The sequence below is a fragment of the Carcharhinus amblyrhynchos genome, chromosome 1, assembly GCF_965287045.1.
Source record: "Carcharhinus amblyrhynchos chromosome 1, sCarAmb.v2.hapA, whole genome shotgun sequence".
Classification (NCBI taxonomy): Eukaryota; Metazoa; Chordata; class Chondrichthyes; order Carcharhiniformes; family Carcharhinidae; genus Carcharhinus; species Carcharhinus amblyrhynchos.
The window spans coordinates 39,048,572-39,066,332 of record NC_137324.1 but is presented as its reverse complement, the minus strand read 5'-3'; the positions used below and the strand labels follow the sequence as shown (position 1 = coordinate 39,066,332).

At 43.4% G+C, this 17,761-nt stretch overlaps 1 protein-coding gene across 6 annotated transcripts in view; it reads left to right on the top strand.

Annotated features, from left to right (window-relative positions):
* pdzd2 (PDZ domain containing 2) overlaps positions 1–17,761 on the top strand; it is a 456,346-nt gene that overhangs the window by 340,508 nt on the left and 98,077 nt on the right. For all 6 annotated transcript variants that reach the window (XM_080212162.1, XM_080211984.1, XM_080212076.1 and 3 more), the window contains 4 exons: positions 8,107–8,212; positions 10,964–11,112; positions 13,594–13,713; positions 17,092–17,206. In XM_080212162.1, coding sequence (XP_080068288.1) covers positions 8,107–8,212; positions 10,964–11,112; positions 13,594–13,713; positions 17,092–17,206 — 490 coding nt within the window. The remainder of the gene's footprint in view (positions 1–8,106; positions 8,213–10,963; positions 11,113–13,593; positions 13,714–17,091; positions 17,207–17,761) is intronic.

The window sequence follows — 17,761 nt, the reverse complement described above, 5'->3', positions numbered from 1 at the left end:
TAGCATGGCCAATCACCTAACCAGTGCGTTTTTCAGACTGTGGAAGGAAACCGGAGCACCTGGAGGAAACCCATGCAGATGCGGGGAGAACGTGCAGACTGGCGGGGCAGGCTCGAAGAGCTAGATGGCCAACTCCTGCTCCTATTTCTTATGTTCTTACGTTCCACACACAGTGATCCAAACCAGGAATTGAACCCAGGTCCCTGGTGCTGTGAGGCAGCAGTACTAACCACTGTGCTACCGTGCCACTAGCCCTAACCAGAATCTCAGCTCCCAAACCTTCTACCTTTGCCAAGTACTGTCAATCACCAGTACTTTAGCCCAGGCAATGTTGAAAAGTTTCTCAATCTTTTGTGAACTTGTAGTTGTATCTAAACTATAGAAACAGATGTTTAGAAACGCAACACATGTCTCAGGTATGGAAAAGCTGGAAGTTATGTCATGGGTGTTGAATCAGACGCGTATCTGAGTCATTAGAGTAGTATTGCTCCATTGTAGGACCTTTAAGTTCTTTCTGTGAACTTGAGGTTGTATAAAGTTGAAATGCAATATGGACTAATGCTCTTATAGACTTTCAGCCAAGTATTGGTTTATTATTGCAAGTGAATTTTTGGGTTCCCTAGCAGAGAAATTTGAATCATCGATGATCACAGGTGGGGTGTCTGAAGATTGGAAGGTAGCAAATGCTGTGCCTTTGTTTAAAAAGGGCTGCAAGGAACAGCCTAGGAACTACAGGCCAGTGAGCCTCACATCTATGGTGGGTAAGTTGTTAGAAGGTATTCTGAGAGACAAGATCCACAGGCACTTAGAGAGGCAAGGATTGATTAGGGGCAATCAACATGGCTTTGTGAGTAGAAAATCATGTCTCTCAAATTTGATTGAGTTTTTTGAAGGGGTAACCAAGAAGGTAGATGAGGGCAGTGCAGTTGATGTTGTCTACAATGAGGGCAGTGCAGTTGATGTTGTCTACATGGACTTTAGCAAGGCTTTGACAAGGTACCATGTGGTAGGTTGTTGCATAAGGTTAAATCTCATGGGATCCATGGTGAGGTAGCCAAATGGATACAAAATTGGTTTGATGACAGAAGACAGAGGATGGTTGTAGAGAGTTGTTTTTGAAACTGGAGGCCTGTGACCAGCAGTATGCCTCAGGGATCAGTGGTGCGTCCACAGTTATTTGTCATTTATATTAATGATTTGGATGAGAATATAGGAGAGATCGGTGGCATAGTGGACAGTGACGAGAATTATTGAGATTACAGCGGGATCTTGATCAATTGGGCCAGTGGGCTGACCAATGACAGATGGAGTTTAATTTAGCTAAGTGCGAGGGGATGCATTTTGGTAGATTGAACCAGGTCAGGACTTACTTAGTTAATGGTAGGGCGTTGGAGAGTGTTATAGAACAAAGAGATCTAGGGGTACAAGTTCATAGCTCCTTGAAAGTGGAGTCACAGGTTGACAGAGTGCTGAAGAAGGCATTTGGCAGAACTTGAATACAGGAGTTGGGATATCTTGTTGAAGTTGTACAAGATATTGGTCAAGCCACATTTAGAATACTGTGTACAGTTCTGGTCACTCTTTTATAGAAAGAATATTGTTAAACTTGAAAGAGTGCAGTAAACGTTTAGTAGGATGCTACCGGGACATGATGGCTTGAGTTATGAGGACAGGCTGGATAGACTGAGACTTTTTTCTCTGGAGAATAGGAGGCTGAACATAGAACATAGAACATTACAGCGCAGAACAGGCCCTTCGACCCACGATGTTGCGCCGACCAGTTACAAAACAATGACCCACTAACCTAAACCAATCCCTTCTCGTCCATAAACCTATCCACGGATCTCTTAAACGCCCCCAAACTAGGCGATTTACAACTGCAGCAGGCAGGGCATTCCAATCCCTCACCACCCTCTGGGTAAAGAACCTACCCCTGACATCCGTCCTATAACTACCACCCCTTAATTTAAAGCCATGCCCCCTCGTGCTAGATTTCTCCATCGGAGGAAAAAGGCTATTACTATCCACCCTATCTAAACCTCTAATCATCTTATATGTTTCAATTAGATCCCCTCTTAGCCGCCTTCTTTCCAGCGAAAACAACCCCAAATCCCTCAGCCTCTCCTCATAGGACCTCCCCTCCATACCAGGCAACATCCTGGTAAACCTCCTCTGCACCCTCTCCAAAGCCTCCACATCCTTCCTATAATGTGGGGTCCAGAACTGCACACAGTACTCCAAGTGCGGCCGCACCAGAGTTGTGTACAGTTGCAACATGACGCTGCGACTCCTAAATTCAATCCCCCTACCAATAAACGCCAAGACACTGTATGCCTTCTTAACAATCTTGTCTACTTGACTCCCAACTTTCAGGGATCTATGTACACATACACCTAGATCCCTCTGCTCATCCACACTATTCAAAGTCCTCCCGTTAGCCCTATACTCGACACATCTGTTATTCCTACCAAAGTGAATTACCTCACACTTCTCCGCATGAGGGGTGATCTTGTAGAGGATACTAAAATAATGAGGGGCATAGATCAGCCAAGTAGCCAATATCTTTTCCCAAAGGTAGGAGAGTCTAAAACTAGAGGGCGTAGATTTAAGGTAAGAGGAGAGAGATAGAAAAGTGTCCAGAGGGGCAATTTTTTCACAAGAGGGTGGTGAATGTCTGGAACAAGCTGTCAGAGGCAGTAGTAGAGGTAGGTACAATTTTGTCTTTTAAAAAGTGTTTAGACAGTTATTTGGGTAAAATGGGTATAGAACGATATGGGCCAAATGTGGGCAACTTAGTGGTTAAAAACAAAGGGGCAGCATGGGCAAGTTGGGCTGAAGGGCCTGTTTCCATGCTGTAAACCTCGATGGCTCTATGTACTGATGTCCTGTCTTTTGCTTTGCCTCAGCCACGGTTCACTTTGTATTAGAAGTTGTATTTTGCTCCCTGTGAATTGTTGAATGACGCAAAGCTAAGGAAACCAGCAAGTGATCTTTAACCTGGAATCATCGGCCTTAACAAAAACCCTTTTTAGCTACTGCACTATGGAATGTTTTTTTTTGGTTGATGCCTCTCCCCATCTCCTGAAGGTAGTGATCCATGCTCAGTTCCTGTTTGCTCAAGTCCTGGCCACTTCTGGTACTTAATGTACTCAGCCATTCTTCATATGTAAGCCTATAGAGTAAGTATTGATGGGGCCATCACTTCTTAATCTCATTCCTGGGAATGAATTTCTCCTGCTTTGCTCAGAGGGACAGGTCAGATATATTGCCCTCACTGATATGGTGAAAATGTAAGCCAAATTTGGTTTAAAATAATTCAGATACATTGTACAAGATTCTCTCGCAGCACATCATCATATGACTGGTTTCAGCAGGTTTACTTTATTATGACTTGAGGCAGAAATTCCCCTTCCTGCTGTTGCTAACCTGCTATTGAAGCCATTGATCAGACAGTACTAGCGCTAAGGACAAAAAGTGGACTGGATCAGTATAGCATGAGCGGGATTCTCCAGCCGTTCACATCAGCAGGATTCTCCTATCCCACTGCAGCGAATGGCGAATTTGCTGAGTGCTAAATTCTCTGTTCCCTCTGGCAGCAGCATTGGGGCATGATTGGGCAGAGAATTCCAGTCCATGTTTCTCTTGTTTTAAGAAGAAGAAAAATAAGCTTTGTTTAGAGCAAAAAGCTTCCAGAAATATGACTCATTTCCTCATAAAAATATGGCTTAAAAGTGCATCATCCAGAAGATATAGGGTGTGATTTACCCTTTTGCACTCTTAAGTGGATGTGGGGTCACAGACTGTCAGCAGAATAGGGACACAACAAAATACAGTAAAACAATCGTATGAAGGGGAGTGCAGCTGTATTACATGTCAGGGGACTATGGCAAGGCTGGACAACCTCTACTTTAATGCCAGGAGAATTACAGGTAAAAGTGGATGAGTTGAGGGTGATGATTGACACATGGAATTGTGATCTGGTAGACCAGAAATGTGGAGGAGGGAGGGGCAAGATTGGCATCTCAACATTCCAAAATGTAGAATCTTCAAGCGAGACAGGGAGGGGGGATCGAAGAGGAGGAGGCATTGCAGGAAGGAGAGATGATATCTTGGAGGGGGCATCAAAGGAAGCTTTGTGGGTAGAGTTTAGGAATAAAAAAGGGGCAGCGACATTGCTAGCTGTTTATTATAAACTCCCAGATAGTCAGAGAGATAGTGAGGAGCAAATATGTGCACAATTCATGGAAGTGTGTAAAAATAATAACAATAACAATACCGTTGGTGATTTTAACTTTCCCAACATTAATTAGGATAGACATAGGGCAGAATTTTATCCGTTTTTTTCAGTGTGAGGCGGGCGTGAAACAGGGAGAGTTCCAGATCCATTTTTTGGTCCCAATCTTTTGTACTCCGCAAAATTTTGGTTGAGTCCATTTCTTGCTACTGAACGCAATGGGTGGGGCTTAACATGCCTCAAGAGGGAGGTATTGCACATGTGCAGACCTCTATTGCTGCACATATGCACTAACAGTTGCAGGGGCCCGACAGGCAGAGAGTTGTCATGCCCATGCTACTGCAGGCATGCAGGCAGCCTCAACAAGCTCCTCTCCACAATTATGGAGGCCTGCGGCCCAACTGCAGCTCCTGCTCCCTCGCCCTGCCCAGACCAATCGTGGATCCCTTCCCTTTCCCGCCAATCACAGCCCATGTGATCCATTGATCACATGCTGAGAACCTCCCCTGGTGAGGCTATAGAGGCTAGCAAGCCTGGACGATTGAGCACAGGCTCACTAAACACATGTTAATACACATTTAAATAAATTTAAATACATTGACCAGCCTCGCGCCCATTTCCTGGGAGAGGCTGACCATGCCGAAAATCCAGCTGCTGTAAAATCACATCAGTCGCCATTTGTGCTAGCTGCTTTACGCCCAATTTTACAGCACTTCCCGTGTATATTCCTCCCCATTACCCTGCTGAAACTGGTCCTCCATCCTCCTTGCTGGGCCCATCATTTGACCCCACCAAAAAATTGCAACCACAACAAAGTTGTTAATTTCAATTCTAACCACAATACTGCAGTGAATTTGTTTATCGCCTCAAATGATCAATCAAAATGCTGCACGTAAAAGGGTTTACTGACTTGGGTTTACTAACTCGATCACCCCTAAGAGGAGCTCAGTAGAGCTGGTGGGAGGATGTTGACGCCGTGTGAGACCTTTTAGGTGCTTTTGGCGGTAATATCAATGGAAGCTTGAGCCTCAGAGGGCCCAGTTGGATTCTTCATTGCCGTCTGGCCCTGCTGTCTTCCTGCCCCAATGTTTTTGCGACATGTAAAAAGACACAATGCAAATGTAAGTTCATAGAATCCAAACCAGCAGGAACCACGGAAAGCAGATTGTGCCTGGCAAATGTAACGGAATTGTTTGAGGAAATAATGGGGTTGGTGGCTATTACAAATTAATGATTTTTGGAATCATCCTAGTTCAGAAAGAAACCCTTGGGATTCAGGAAAGACTTGTCATCCGAATTACTAATTGGATACATCATAGGAAACAGAAGGGAGCTATCAGTGGCAACAGTTCTAATGTAGCAGCTGTGACTGTAACAATTTGCAATGGAGCAGGAGAAGGCTATTCAGCCCCATGAGTCTGTTCCGGATTTGTCTTCAGTCTTTGTTGTTAACAGTGATTTATTTATGTATCTTGAGTGAATCTAGTGGTGAGTACACTTTAAAAATATGAGAGCTAGATTTAATCACTTGAATGCAGAGAACATTATAAAGTGTGATTCTTTTGTGTTTACACGTAGATTTTCTTTCTTGCTGTAAATTCAACAGACTTCTATGTAAATGAAGTACAGGTCTTTTCAAAAAGTTTTGTAGTACTAACTAACCTTCCTCTTAAAAAGAAGTTTACTTGTTAGTAAAAAGTAGGCTTACATTAACACTGTAATTAAGTTACTGCGAAAATCTCCTGGTTGCCTTAATCTGGCGCCTGTTCGGGTACACTGATGGAAAATTTAGCATGGCCAATTCACCTAACCAGCACATCTTTCGGATTTGGGAGGAAATCGGAGCACCCGGAGGAAACCCACGCAGACATGAGGAGAATGTGCAGACACTGCACAGACAGTTACCTGAGCCGGGAATCGAACCCAGGTCCCTGGCGCTGTGAGGCAGCAATGCTAACCACCCTCTCACATGATAAGCAACCTTACTCACATGATAATGAGAATCTCATTATGCTGAAGTGCTAAGACTGATCAAGGATGGTAACCATAGGGACCGACTGCTTTCAATTGGATATAATTGACTATTTTCATCTGTGATATGGTTCGCTCCTTTACATTTTCCAGCCGATGGATAGTTTGCTTGAGATGGGCAGAAGGAAATATTCTCTGTCCATTAAACCTTTTTGTTGGATCAACAAATAAAACATATGTAAACATTTTGTTAAGTATAAAAGGGAAAGGAAAAGTGGAATTAAAATGTTACAAATACATGATCCACGTGATACTTTAATATTGCGGTGATATCAAATTTCTCACCTCCAATGACAATCACAGAATATTATTTTATTCCATAAACACATTTTGTACATCATATTTTCTGTGAAGAAATTATTAAAATTGACACTAATCTAATAAAATTATATTGTCCCTAATGTTTCATTACCAATATCTAACATAATTTCCTGTTGAATGATACTATTGAAATCACACATAGAAGAATTGCTATGCGTATAGTAACTGTTATGAGTAAATTGTCAAGGTAAAATAATATAAATGCAGTAAGTATATCAGTAAATAGCTCCTGTAATAGATGTGTTCCTGTGGTTTGGCTTCATGCTAAAATGGAAACATTGCATTAGTGAATCATTATAAAACACCATGACCATTGTGGTTTCTGATGTATCTCATTCCAGCTCTATTACAGCTAATTTACCAACAAAATTATTCTTCATTCTTACAAAAGAGGTGCCTCATCATTTAAATTTGCCATCAAAAGGCTATTATAGTGAATGATAGAATCCCTCCAGTGCATTTGGCCCATCAAGTCTGCACTGACTCTCTGACAGAGTATCATACCCATGCCCTCTTCCCCGCCCTATCCCTGTAACCCCACACTGTTACCATGTCTAATCCATCTAAGCTACACATCTTGGAACATTAAGGGGCAATTTAGCATAGCCAATCCACCTAACCTGCACATTTTGGACTGTGGGATGAAACCAGAGCATCCTGAGGAAACACATGAAGATACAGGGAGAATGTTTGAATTCCACAGTGACAGTGACCTAAGGTCAGAATTGAACCCAGGCTTTTTGTGGTGTGAGGCAGCAGTGCTAACCACTGTACCACCCAGATCCCTTTGGGATGTATTTGGATTTATCTTTGTAATATATTGACTCACGTCATCATAGTGTAGAATGATCTATCGGCAAAGAGGAAAGAAGACTCTTAGTCCAATTACAAACTTTAACATGTATGAAAAACTTTTTTAAAACACTAGATTTCAATACATTTTTAACAGTTAATTTTCCTCAGTGTTTTTATCTTATTTTCGATGGTACTAGGGAGGGAGGTTGAGAAACATGATTATGTTCGGGGACAGCAGCCGTTAGATGCCAACTGTCCCTCGGATGATAGCACTCTTGCTTCTGAGTCAGAAGGCTGTAGGTTCAAGTCCCAGTCGAGGTACTTGAGTCCAACAATCACAGCTAACACTCTAGTGCAGGACAGAGGAAGTGCGGCAGTGTTGGAGGTATTGTTTTTCAGATAAGACATTAAACTGATGCACCATCCTCCCTCTCACATGGACAAAAATGTTTTCAAACAGCAAGGGAGTTCCCCCTTGTGCTCTGACCAATGTTTATCCCTCGAGCAACAACACAAAAACAGATGATCTGGTCTTTCATTGGAGCATGTGGTATATAGATTGGGCTGCTGTACTTTCCACAGTACGACAGGCTACACTTCAACAGCACTTCATTGTCTGTGAAGTACTTTGCAATTTTCTGAGGTTGTGAAGGCTGCTGCATAAAATCAACTGCTTCTTTCTTTTATATCTATTTATTTGTGTATTGTTTGGTCTTGTGTTGCAGGCTTTAGAAACTGAGAAAAGCGATGAGCGTGTGGAAGCACCTCAGTTCAGTTGTCGAAGTCCAACACCAGGCAGCAGTGTAATGAAATTCAGGAGCAGATCTCAAGGTAGGCAGTGTAATCAATGCTATTGTCAATATCCTGCTAAGTATGTTTTTATAGAACACAAAGCAAATTCAAAGTCAAACTAATTTCTGGAGAGGTTAAAATGTTCATTTGAAACCAGCATATTAAGAATTGCTTCTGAGGTAGTGGATTAGATTCTCACTCTTACTGCATCGTCTAGCAAAGGAAGGAAAAGTCTGGTGTTGCGTTTTGCATGCCTCCTACAGACTCCACTAGATCTTACTTCCATTTAATTTCAGTGGAAAGAAGGACTATTGGGTACTGTTCCAGTCTGTGATCTCCCAGCCACATTTTCTTTCCTGCATTCACCCAGACAGTAAGGACAAAAACTCACGTGGCATATGATTTAGCCCTGACTGATCTGATGATGAGGTAGTTAAATCTGAAGGCAATTGGCTAGGCAAGTACACAACATTTTACCACCCTTTATTTGTATGTTATAGCAAATGGAGATCTTGTTGATTTGAATTTCACCAACCCCCTTCTCCCTCCCCATCCCCGCCCCTCACCCAAGTATATGGCTCACCTCATTAATTCCCCCTCCATAAAATGTCTCAGGGCATAAAAGATTCTATGGCCACTCTTGGTAGATGAGGAGTTTCCTGACGGCCTGAGCTGGTATTTGTCCTTAACCAACTTCATTAAAAGATGATTATCTGGTCATTGGTTGTCATATGTTGATGTTTGTAGGAGCTGGCTGTGTCCAAATTGGCTGTCATGTTTCCTATATGAGAACAATAACAAAACTTCAAATATTCTTCATTGGCTAAAAACACTGTGGGATGCCTTGAGGTCATGAAAGCTCTTGCATAATGAAGTTCTTCCCCTATCCTAGCCAAACCTTAAAACATCTGTGATAAATTTCATCAAATCACCCTGAGTTTAGACTTGTCAACACTCTCCAGTGATATTTAGGGCAAATGTTGGTGTGTCGACATCAGATAGGCTCAGGTTCTGTTGATGCCCTTCACTGTCAAATAATCTGATGACACTCAGTACCAAGACTAACATACGAGTGATGGCCATTTCAGTTAAAGTGCAAGAAAGTAGCAGGCACTGACCTGCAATCCACAAGGATTCAGTGTTGGAGAAGAGGAGAAGTAAAAATTGGGAAAGAAAAATCAAGATTTGTGACCTTTTCTAGTATATCCCAAATTGTACACTTAACCAAATGCTAAAAAAAGTTCCAGTCCAGTATGTGTTTGTGGAATTTTCTAAAAGAAAATTGCTGCAGATCTTCTTCTATGCAAGTTAATTTCCTGGCTAAGAATAGGCATTGAAACATGTGGACAGGATAATGTTTTGCTCGGGACTAGCTTTAGAGCTAAATTTAAAGTTTATTTATTAGTCACAAGTAAGGCTTACATTAACACTGCAATGAAGTTACTGTGAAATTCCCCTAGTTGCCACACTCTGGTGCCGGTTTAGGTCAATCCATCTAACCAGCCTGTCATTTGGACTGTGGGAAGAAACCAGAGCACCCAGAGGAAACCCATGCAGACACGGGGAGAACATGCAAACTCCACACAGACAATGACCCAAGTTTGGAATTGAACCCGGGTCCCTGGCGCTGTGAGGCAGCAGTGCTAACCCCTACGCCACCATGCTACCCCACAAATTCGAATATATTGAATGAAAAAAATTCTAAGGCTTTTTTCAAATTCAGCGACAGACAAGAAGGGTCTGGAAATTGTACTGATTCTTACCTCAGACCACGACACCTTTGTTCACATGTCTCTGTTATGGTGATTATATTTTGAATTTTCCCAGAGCACAGTGGGGGGAAAAAAACTGTATTAAGTCTGTGAGTGGATTTGCCTGAAACTTCATCATGGGGTGAAGTGTCACAACAGATTGACTTTTGTACTAATTTATCATTTCCTACTCTGTAATATTTATTTATTAACAGTAAAGAAAACCCTTTGTGAGGAGTGTGTAAATTGAGCCATTTGTTTAGTTTTGTCTGCATCTGCTTTGGGAACACGTGCTGTACAGTATTCAGATTTGGTTTCATACTGGATTCATTCTTGCATGTTGGAACTTTTCCCAGTTGGGATTATTCTGGGTCCTGAGTTGGTTGTCTGGTTTGAAGTTGTTCTTTGATGAGCAGGGATGGGCTGACATCGCCTAAAAGTGCAGACTGTGAGGCAGCAGCAACGTTTAATCTGCGTTATTACAGTGTTGTTGTTTCGCAGCTCACTGTAACATAACCATAGAATCATAGTGCAGAAGTAGGCTATTCGGCCCATCAAGTTTGCACTGACCACAATCCCACCCAGCTCCCATCCCCGTATATCTACCCTGCTAGTCCCTCTGACACTAAGGGGCAATTTTAGCACGGCCAATCAACCTAACCCACACATCTTTGGACTGTGGGAGGAAACTGGAGCACCCGGAGGAAACCTACATAGACACAGGGAGAATGTGCAAACTCCACACAGGCAGTGACCCAAGACAGGAATTGAACCCGGATCCCCGTTGCTGTGAAGCAGCAGTGCTAACCACTGAGCCATCTTGGCATCCCAATGACACTGATACTGATGCTGCACTCATTTTCTAAATTGCGGCCCCTTTCTCGTCAGGGATGCATTATGCAAACGTAGCCATAAATGAATGGCTGAGAAACTGTAGAGCTCAAACCCAAATTCCCAACAGCCGCTGCTAATGAGCACTGTTCCCAGTGAAAATGTTCACAGTTTCCTCTCCGATTCCCACTTCTGCTTTCCCCAACAGGTGGAGGGAGCCGCTTGGAATCTGTTGGGGAAGATGATGAGCTGATTGTGGAAAATGGTGAAACAAGTTGCGACATGCCGGAAAAGCCGGCACGAGGAGGCCGCAAGCATTCCCTTCCCCAGCAGCTGGATGCGGCCAGTATTAGACAGGTATGTGTCCAGCTCTTTCTGTGTCTAACTGAGCTATCAGGTACGCTACAGCTAAAATGGTAAAACTTTCACCAAATTGTTCGTCTGTAAACCTCCTCAATTCAGATTCATGAGTGATAACTTGGTCAGAATAGCAAACTACTCATTAATTCACACATCACCACCAAATTTTTTCTAAGTTGTAAAGGTAATTTACTTTAATGGCTTCATCATCATTATTTAGAAATCTTCAAAGATAGCAGGTAAGCATTTGCTTTGGAGGAGCTTTCCTGAGATATTCCATTCTGCTTTCAGAATATCTTTTGAGGCAAATGTTTCACTTTACAAAGCAATTTTCAGTGTGACCATTTTCAGTACTTCTGTAGGATGAGACCATGGATCATAGAATCCCTACAATGCCAAAGGAGACCATTTGGCCCATCGAGTCTGCACTGAACACAATCCCACCCAGGACCTGTTCCCGTAACACCCCATATTTACCCTGTTAATCTCCCTGGCACTGGGGGGCAATTTAGCATGGCCAATCAACCTAATCCGTACATCTTCAGAGTGTGGGAGGAAACTGGAGCACCTGGAGGAAACCCACAGTGACACAGGGAGAATGTACAAACTCCACACAGACAGTGACCCAAGCTGGGAATCGAACCCGGGTCACTGGTATTGTGAGGCAGCAGTGCTAACCACTGTGCTACAGTGCCGGTCATGATAATTTCTCCCTTAGTGTACCTGAACAGGTGCTGGAGTATGGCAACTTGGGGATTTTCACAGTAACTTAATTGCAGTGTGAATGTAAGCCTACTTGTGACTAATAAATAAACTTTATCTTTATATTGGGGATGCTGATCTTCTAGCACTCCCATTGCATGTAGAATTATGTTAGAGATACTTATTTGTAAAATTAATCCTTCCAGGTCAATTTGCAGTTGGGAGCTCAACACCCTGATCTAGGACTGTATTTTATGTGCCACCTTTTGGGTGGGAGGGGGCATGTCAAGTATGGCAGGTGTCCAGCTGTCCATCCCACCATCTTCTCCTACAACTCCCACAGCTGCCACTGACAGGCGACGGTGCAGAGGGACCTCGGGGTCCTTGTGCATGAGTTGCAAAAACCCAGCTTGCAGGTGCAGCAGGTGGTCAGGAAGGCTAATGGGATGCTGGCCTTCATAGCAAGGGGGATTGAATATAAAAGCAGGGAGGTCTTGCTGCAGCTGTATAGGGCATTGGTGAGGCCGCAGCTGGTGTACTGTGTGCAGTTTTGGGCGCCGCACCTGCGCAAAGATATTTTGGCCTTGGAGGGAGTGCAGAGGAGGTTTACTAGGCTGATACCGGAGTTGAGGGGGTTGAGCTATGAGGAGAGGCTGAATAAACTGGGCTTGTACTTGTTAGAGTTTAGAAGAATGAGGGGAGATCTCATTGAGATGTATAAGATGATGAATGGGATGGATAGGATAGAGGTGGAGAGACTCTTCCCGCTCAAAAAAGACAGTGGGACTAGGGGGCACAGCCTCAAGATAAAAGGGGGGCGGTTTAGAACGGAGTTGAGGAGGAACTTCTTCACTCAAAGGATGGTGAATCTCTGGAATTCTCTGCCCGTTGAAGTGGTGGAGGCTGCCTCGCTAAATATTTTTAAGACGCGGGTTGATGGGTTTTTGATAAGGGAGGGGATTAAGGGTTATGGGGAGAGGGCGGGAAAGTGGAACTGAGCAGCGACAGATCAGCCATGATCTTATTGAATGGCGGGGCAGGCTCGAAGGGCTAGATGGCCTACTCCTGCTCCTATTGCTTATGTTCTTATGACATACCCTTGGTGCTGCTTTGACTGATGGAGCTGCAACCATTCCGTTTGTGGAGGCTATGACCTAGTGATATCATCTTTAGACTATTAATCCAGAAAGTCAGCTAATGTCCTGGGGACCTGGGTTCGAATCCCGCCACGGCAGATAGTGAAATTTGATTTCAATAAAAAATATCTGGAATTAAGAATCTACTGATGACTATGAAACCATTGTCAATTGTTGAAAAACCCCATCTGGTTCACTAGTGCCCTTTGGGGAAGGAAACCTGCCATCTCTACCTGGTCTGGCCTATCTGTGACTTCAGACAACAGCAACGTGGTTGACTCTCAGTTGCCCTCTGAAAAGGGCATCTATGGATGGGCAATAGATGCTGTCCAGCCAGTAATGCACAATTCCCGTGAATGAATAAAAAAAAGCTTCAGAGGGTGGAACTTCCTCCCATAGTGAGCAGCAGAAGTCCCATTTGATCCTGATTTGTTTGTGAGGTGGGTCGTTATGGAGCATGTTGGCTTCATGTGACCCCTCCTCCCCCACAACGCCGTATTATTCAGCCAATAGTGTGCACTGCATCTTGATGGATTGAGTTATCAACTTTCCAAAAATCCCTGTTATAGGATGATTATAAAGTGATGAATTGACATTATGTCCACAACATATCGTCATGTTCTTTGTATATTATTTTCAGGAGTATCAAATCGTTAAAAAGTCAGCACGTTCCTTAAGCACAGTTCAAGTGGAATCACCATGGCGACTAGCCCAGCCTTCAATCATCTCTAACATTGTTTTAATGAAAGGTCAAGGAAAGGTAAGTGTCTACTTCATCAGGGTGACTTGGGTTTCTCTAATTTTTTTCCTGTATAGTTTAGAAACATAGGAAAAGGAGTAAGCCATTCGGCCCATCTAGCCTGCTCTGTCATTCAAACACATCATTGCTGACCATCTACTCTATTTTCCCCACTATCCCCATATCCCACAATGCCATTGGTATTCAGAAAACTATCACTTTCTGTCTCGAACGTGCTCAATGTTTGAACTTTCACAGGCTTCTGTGGTGGAGAGTTCCAAAGATTCACCAACCTCTGAGTGAAGAAATTCCTCCCCTCTCGGTCTTCAATGGTTTGTTCCTTATTCTGAGATTATGTCCCCTGGTTTTAGACTCACCAATAGAAAACACGCCCTATCTACATCCAACTGTTATACTCTCAGAATTTTGTGAGTTTCAATGACATCGCCTCTCATTATTTGAAACTTTCTTCATAAGACAGTGCCGCTGCTCCAGTTTATATGCTGTGTGTTCTGCCTTACTGGGCTGTGCTGAATGTTAATACTTGTGCAAACAGAGTAAGTTAATTTAATCTAATTTAACCAGGGGATGTGATGGTGTAGTGGTATTGTCACTGGACTAGTAATTCAATTACTCAGGATAATGTTCTGAGGACACAGGTTCCAATCCTACTGCCGCAGATGACAAAATTCAGATTTAATTTGTGGGTGGCACAGTGGTGAGCACTGCTGCTTCACAGCACCAGGGACCTGGATTCAACCCCAGCTCAGGTCACTGCCTGCATGGAGTTTGCACGTTCTCCCCGTGTCTGCGTGGGTTTTCTCCGGGTGCTAGGTTTCCTCCCACAGTCCAAGATGTGCGGTTTAGTGGATTGGTCATGCTAAATTGCCCCTTAGTTTAGGGGGACTACAAGGGGTTATAGGAATAGGGCCTGGGTGGGACTGTGGTGGATGCAGACCTGATGGTTCCTTCTGCACTGCATGATTCTATAAATGGTTTTTCATATTCAAAACCTTGGTTTAAATTTCCAGTAAATCAAAGATATTCCCAGGAGACAGATGAAAAAATTAGGAAGTAAATGTCCTCTTACTCCAGTGGGTCCTCTCTAAAAATAACGTGATTGCTCACAGCTTAACACACAACATCTACGAGTGACACGTGCTCTGGCCAATATTGCAGGGCCACCCAGTGTACAGGCTTCAGAACCTCATTTTGAGCAGACCTGTCATCCCCTCCGCCATTGTGGAGTCACAGTGGCAGTGATTACATTTTTTCCTCAGCCTCTGCGTTCAGGTGCCTGAGTGGCGTCATCAGCCACGATTTCAAAGGATACCCCTTGTCACTTAGCAGCTGTTCACCAGGGTGAGCTGGAGCCGTGAACAGCCTTGGCAGCTGTGAGTGGCACAGTGTGCAGGCATCGTGGGTACTGCCAGGGTACCTCTCACAAACATGTAGAATCTGGGTCCTGTAGTCATACACACTTCGATCATTCATGGACTGAAATCCCTTCCTATTGCCAAAGGTGGCCAGCTGGCACCTTAATGGCCACATGGATTCAATCAGTGGCACCCTGGGTACGGAAGAATCCTGCAATTACCTCAAAGCCCCTGGACCGCTCAGCCTGACTAACTTGGTCTGTCCTGAAATGAATGACTGTTCTTGCCCTCCTAAACAAAGCATCAGTCACCAGCCTGACACAGCTTTGTGCAGCTCACTGGGAATATCCGCAAAGGTCACCCACTGAGCCCTGGAATGTTCCAGAAGAATAAAGGTTAAGGACAACGGTGACCTTGAGAACCACAGGCTTTTGGTGTCCGCCCATTTGGTTGAAGGCTAACTCTGGCAAATTGTCGTGATGGTCTCCCGTCAAGACAGAGCTTCCTGTGGATCAGGATCTTGGTCATGTGAAGGTCGTTGGATTCTAGTCTGTCCTCCTTGTTAGCGCTGAACAGCCTGTGGCCTTGCCTCTTATCTGAGGCAATTCCTGTGACCATGTAGCCTCGTCTCTGTTCAGCCCATCTTCCTTCACAGTGGAGGGTCTCCCTGCTGAGTATACACTCCCATCTGCTGCTATGCAAATGAGACTGACCCATGCACTGTAGGTGGCAATGGGTTAAAATTCTCAGACACTTTACAAGACTAAAATATCTTGAAAATATACAAAAACATCAAAAGAAAGCAGTGAAAATGTTCATGATATCTTGTCTAAGCCCACACCAAATCTTGCTAACTCCTACCAATTCAGTCTGCCCTTTGCTCCTGTCCCTTCTATCCCACCCTTAAATGACATAGCCTGTTACCCATGTTGCCTGTATGCCAGCCTAAAGATCGCAAGGGTAACGTAAAATTCAAATCAATTTCAGTTTAAATCCTTTTAGAATCATAGAGATCTTCTGTAGAGATTCTACAGAAGGAGGCCATTGAGCCCATCAAATCTGCACTGACCACAATCCCACCCAAGCCCTATTCCCTTAGCCACATATATTTATGTTGTTAACCCCCCTGACACAAGGGGCTAATTTAACCTGGCCAATCAACCCAACCTGCACATCTTTGGACTGTGGGAGGAAAGTGGAACACCCAGAGGAAATCCATGCAAACACAGGGAGAACATGCAGACTCCACACAGACAGTGACCCAAGGCTGGAATGGAACCTGGATCCCTAGCGCTGTGAGGCAGCAGTGCTAATCACTGTGCCACCATGCCGCCCCACTTTTAATTAGTTTCTTAATTGTCAGTGACTGAGCATCTGAGTCACACTTGCCATATATGAACATATTGAATGTATTCAAAGGTGACTGAATGTAGCACTTAGGATGAATGGGATCAAATGTTATGGGGAAAAAGCAGGAGTAGGCTATTGCGTTGGATGATCAGCCTTGATTGTAATGAATGGCGAAGCAGGCTCAAAGGGCCAAATCGCCACCTCCTGCTCCTATCTTCTATGTTTCTATTTCATTACCCCCAACAGAAATATCACGCAAATGCGCAGTGCTGCTCTAGGATGCATGCCCAACATTTTCTCACACAATGTCATGCACTCTTGGATTAGGCACACATCTACACTTTGAACATAAAATTCCCACTTTTATTTTTGAAAAGTGTGTAGTTTAATCTTTAATGTTGACAGCTTGGCAGTGTTTTCTAGCGACAGGGGATATCTCTGACCTTTTGAAAGCTTTGTGACTTGGCCTATCTAATCCTATTCATTTCAACCTTGGTGGTTTCTCCACAAGCTTTGACTTTATTCTTTAGAGATGTTGCCTCCTGGGTGTATTCCACGTGAGCAGAAGAATAGGAACAGCTGAAGAATTTCTGAGGGAACTTCAGAAGTTTAAGTAGAATAAGTGTTAATATTGTGGCAAATTTAATTATTTCATTTTAATTGTGTTCTGTAGGGTCTTGGTTTCAGCATAGTTGGTGGCCAGGATTCTGCTCGAGGACGGATGGGAATATTTGTCAAAACTATTTTTCCAAATGGAGCAGCTGCAGCTGATGGGAGACTGAAGGAAGGTCTGGAATTTGATTCTTTGAGCCTCACTGATTATTTTAATAATCTTGACGGATTCGAGCAAGGCAACTTTACAAAGATTTGTTGTTATTGATTATATTAAATTTCTGCAGAAGTATAATCAATTTTCCAGAGTTTAATTGATTTTACCATTAGTGGGTTCGATTCAGAGTTTCAAATTCTGTTCACCATTTGTTTAGGTCCTCATCTGATGTCTGTCTTCCAGCTAACCAGTGTTTATTTGTACAAATGTGACCGAATGCGCTGTAACAATTTGTTTTTTAATGATTATGTTTTTTCAGTGCTTTCACCCAGCCAGTACTGACTTAGAGAAGGCAGGCTGACAGTTGGTATTTAGGAGGATGGCAATAATCCAGGCTTTCTTTTGGGTCATAAGACTTGGGTCAAGAAGCCACTTTGTCAATTGTTTCAAAGTTACATTGATGTTAAATTTTTCTGGACACACAAGATTTGACTTTAATAACTCCAAATTTCATTGCCATTAACAGGTTTGACTTTAGTAACTGTTCTGCTGTAGTAACTTTTGAAACTACGTT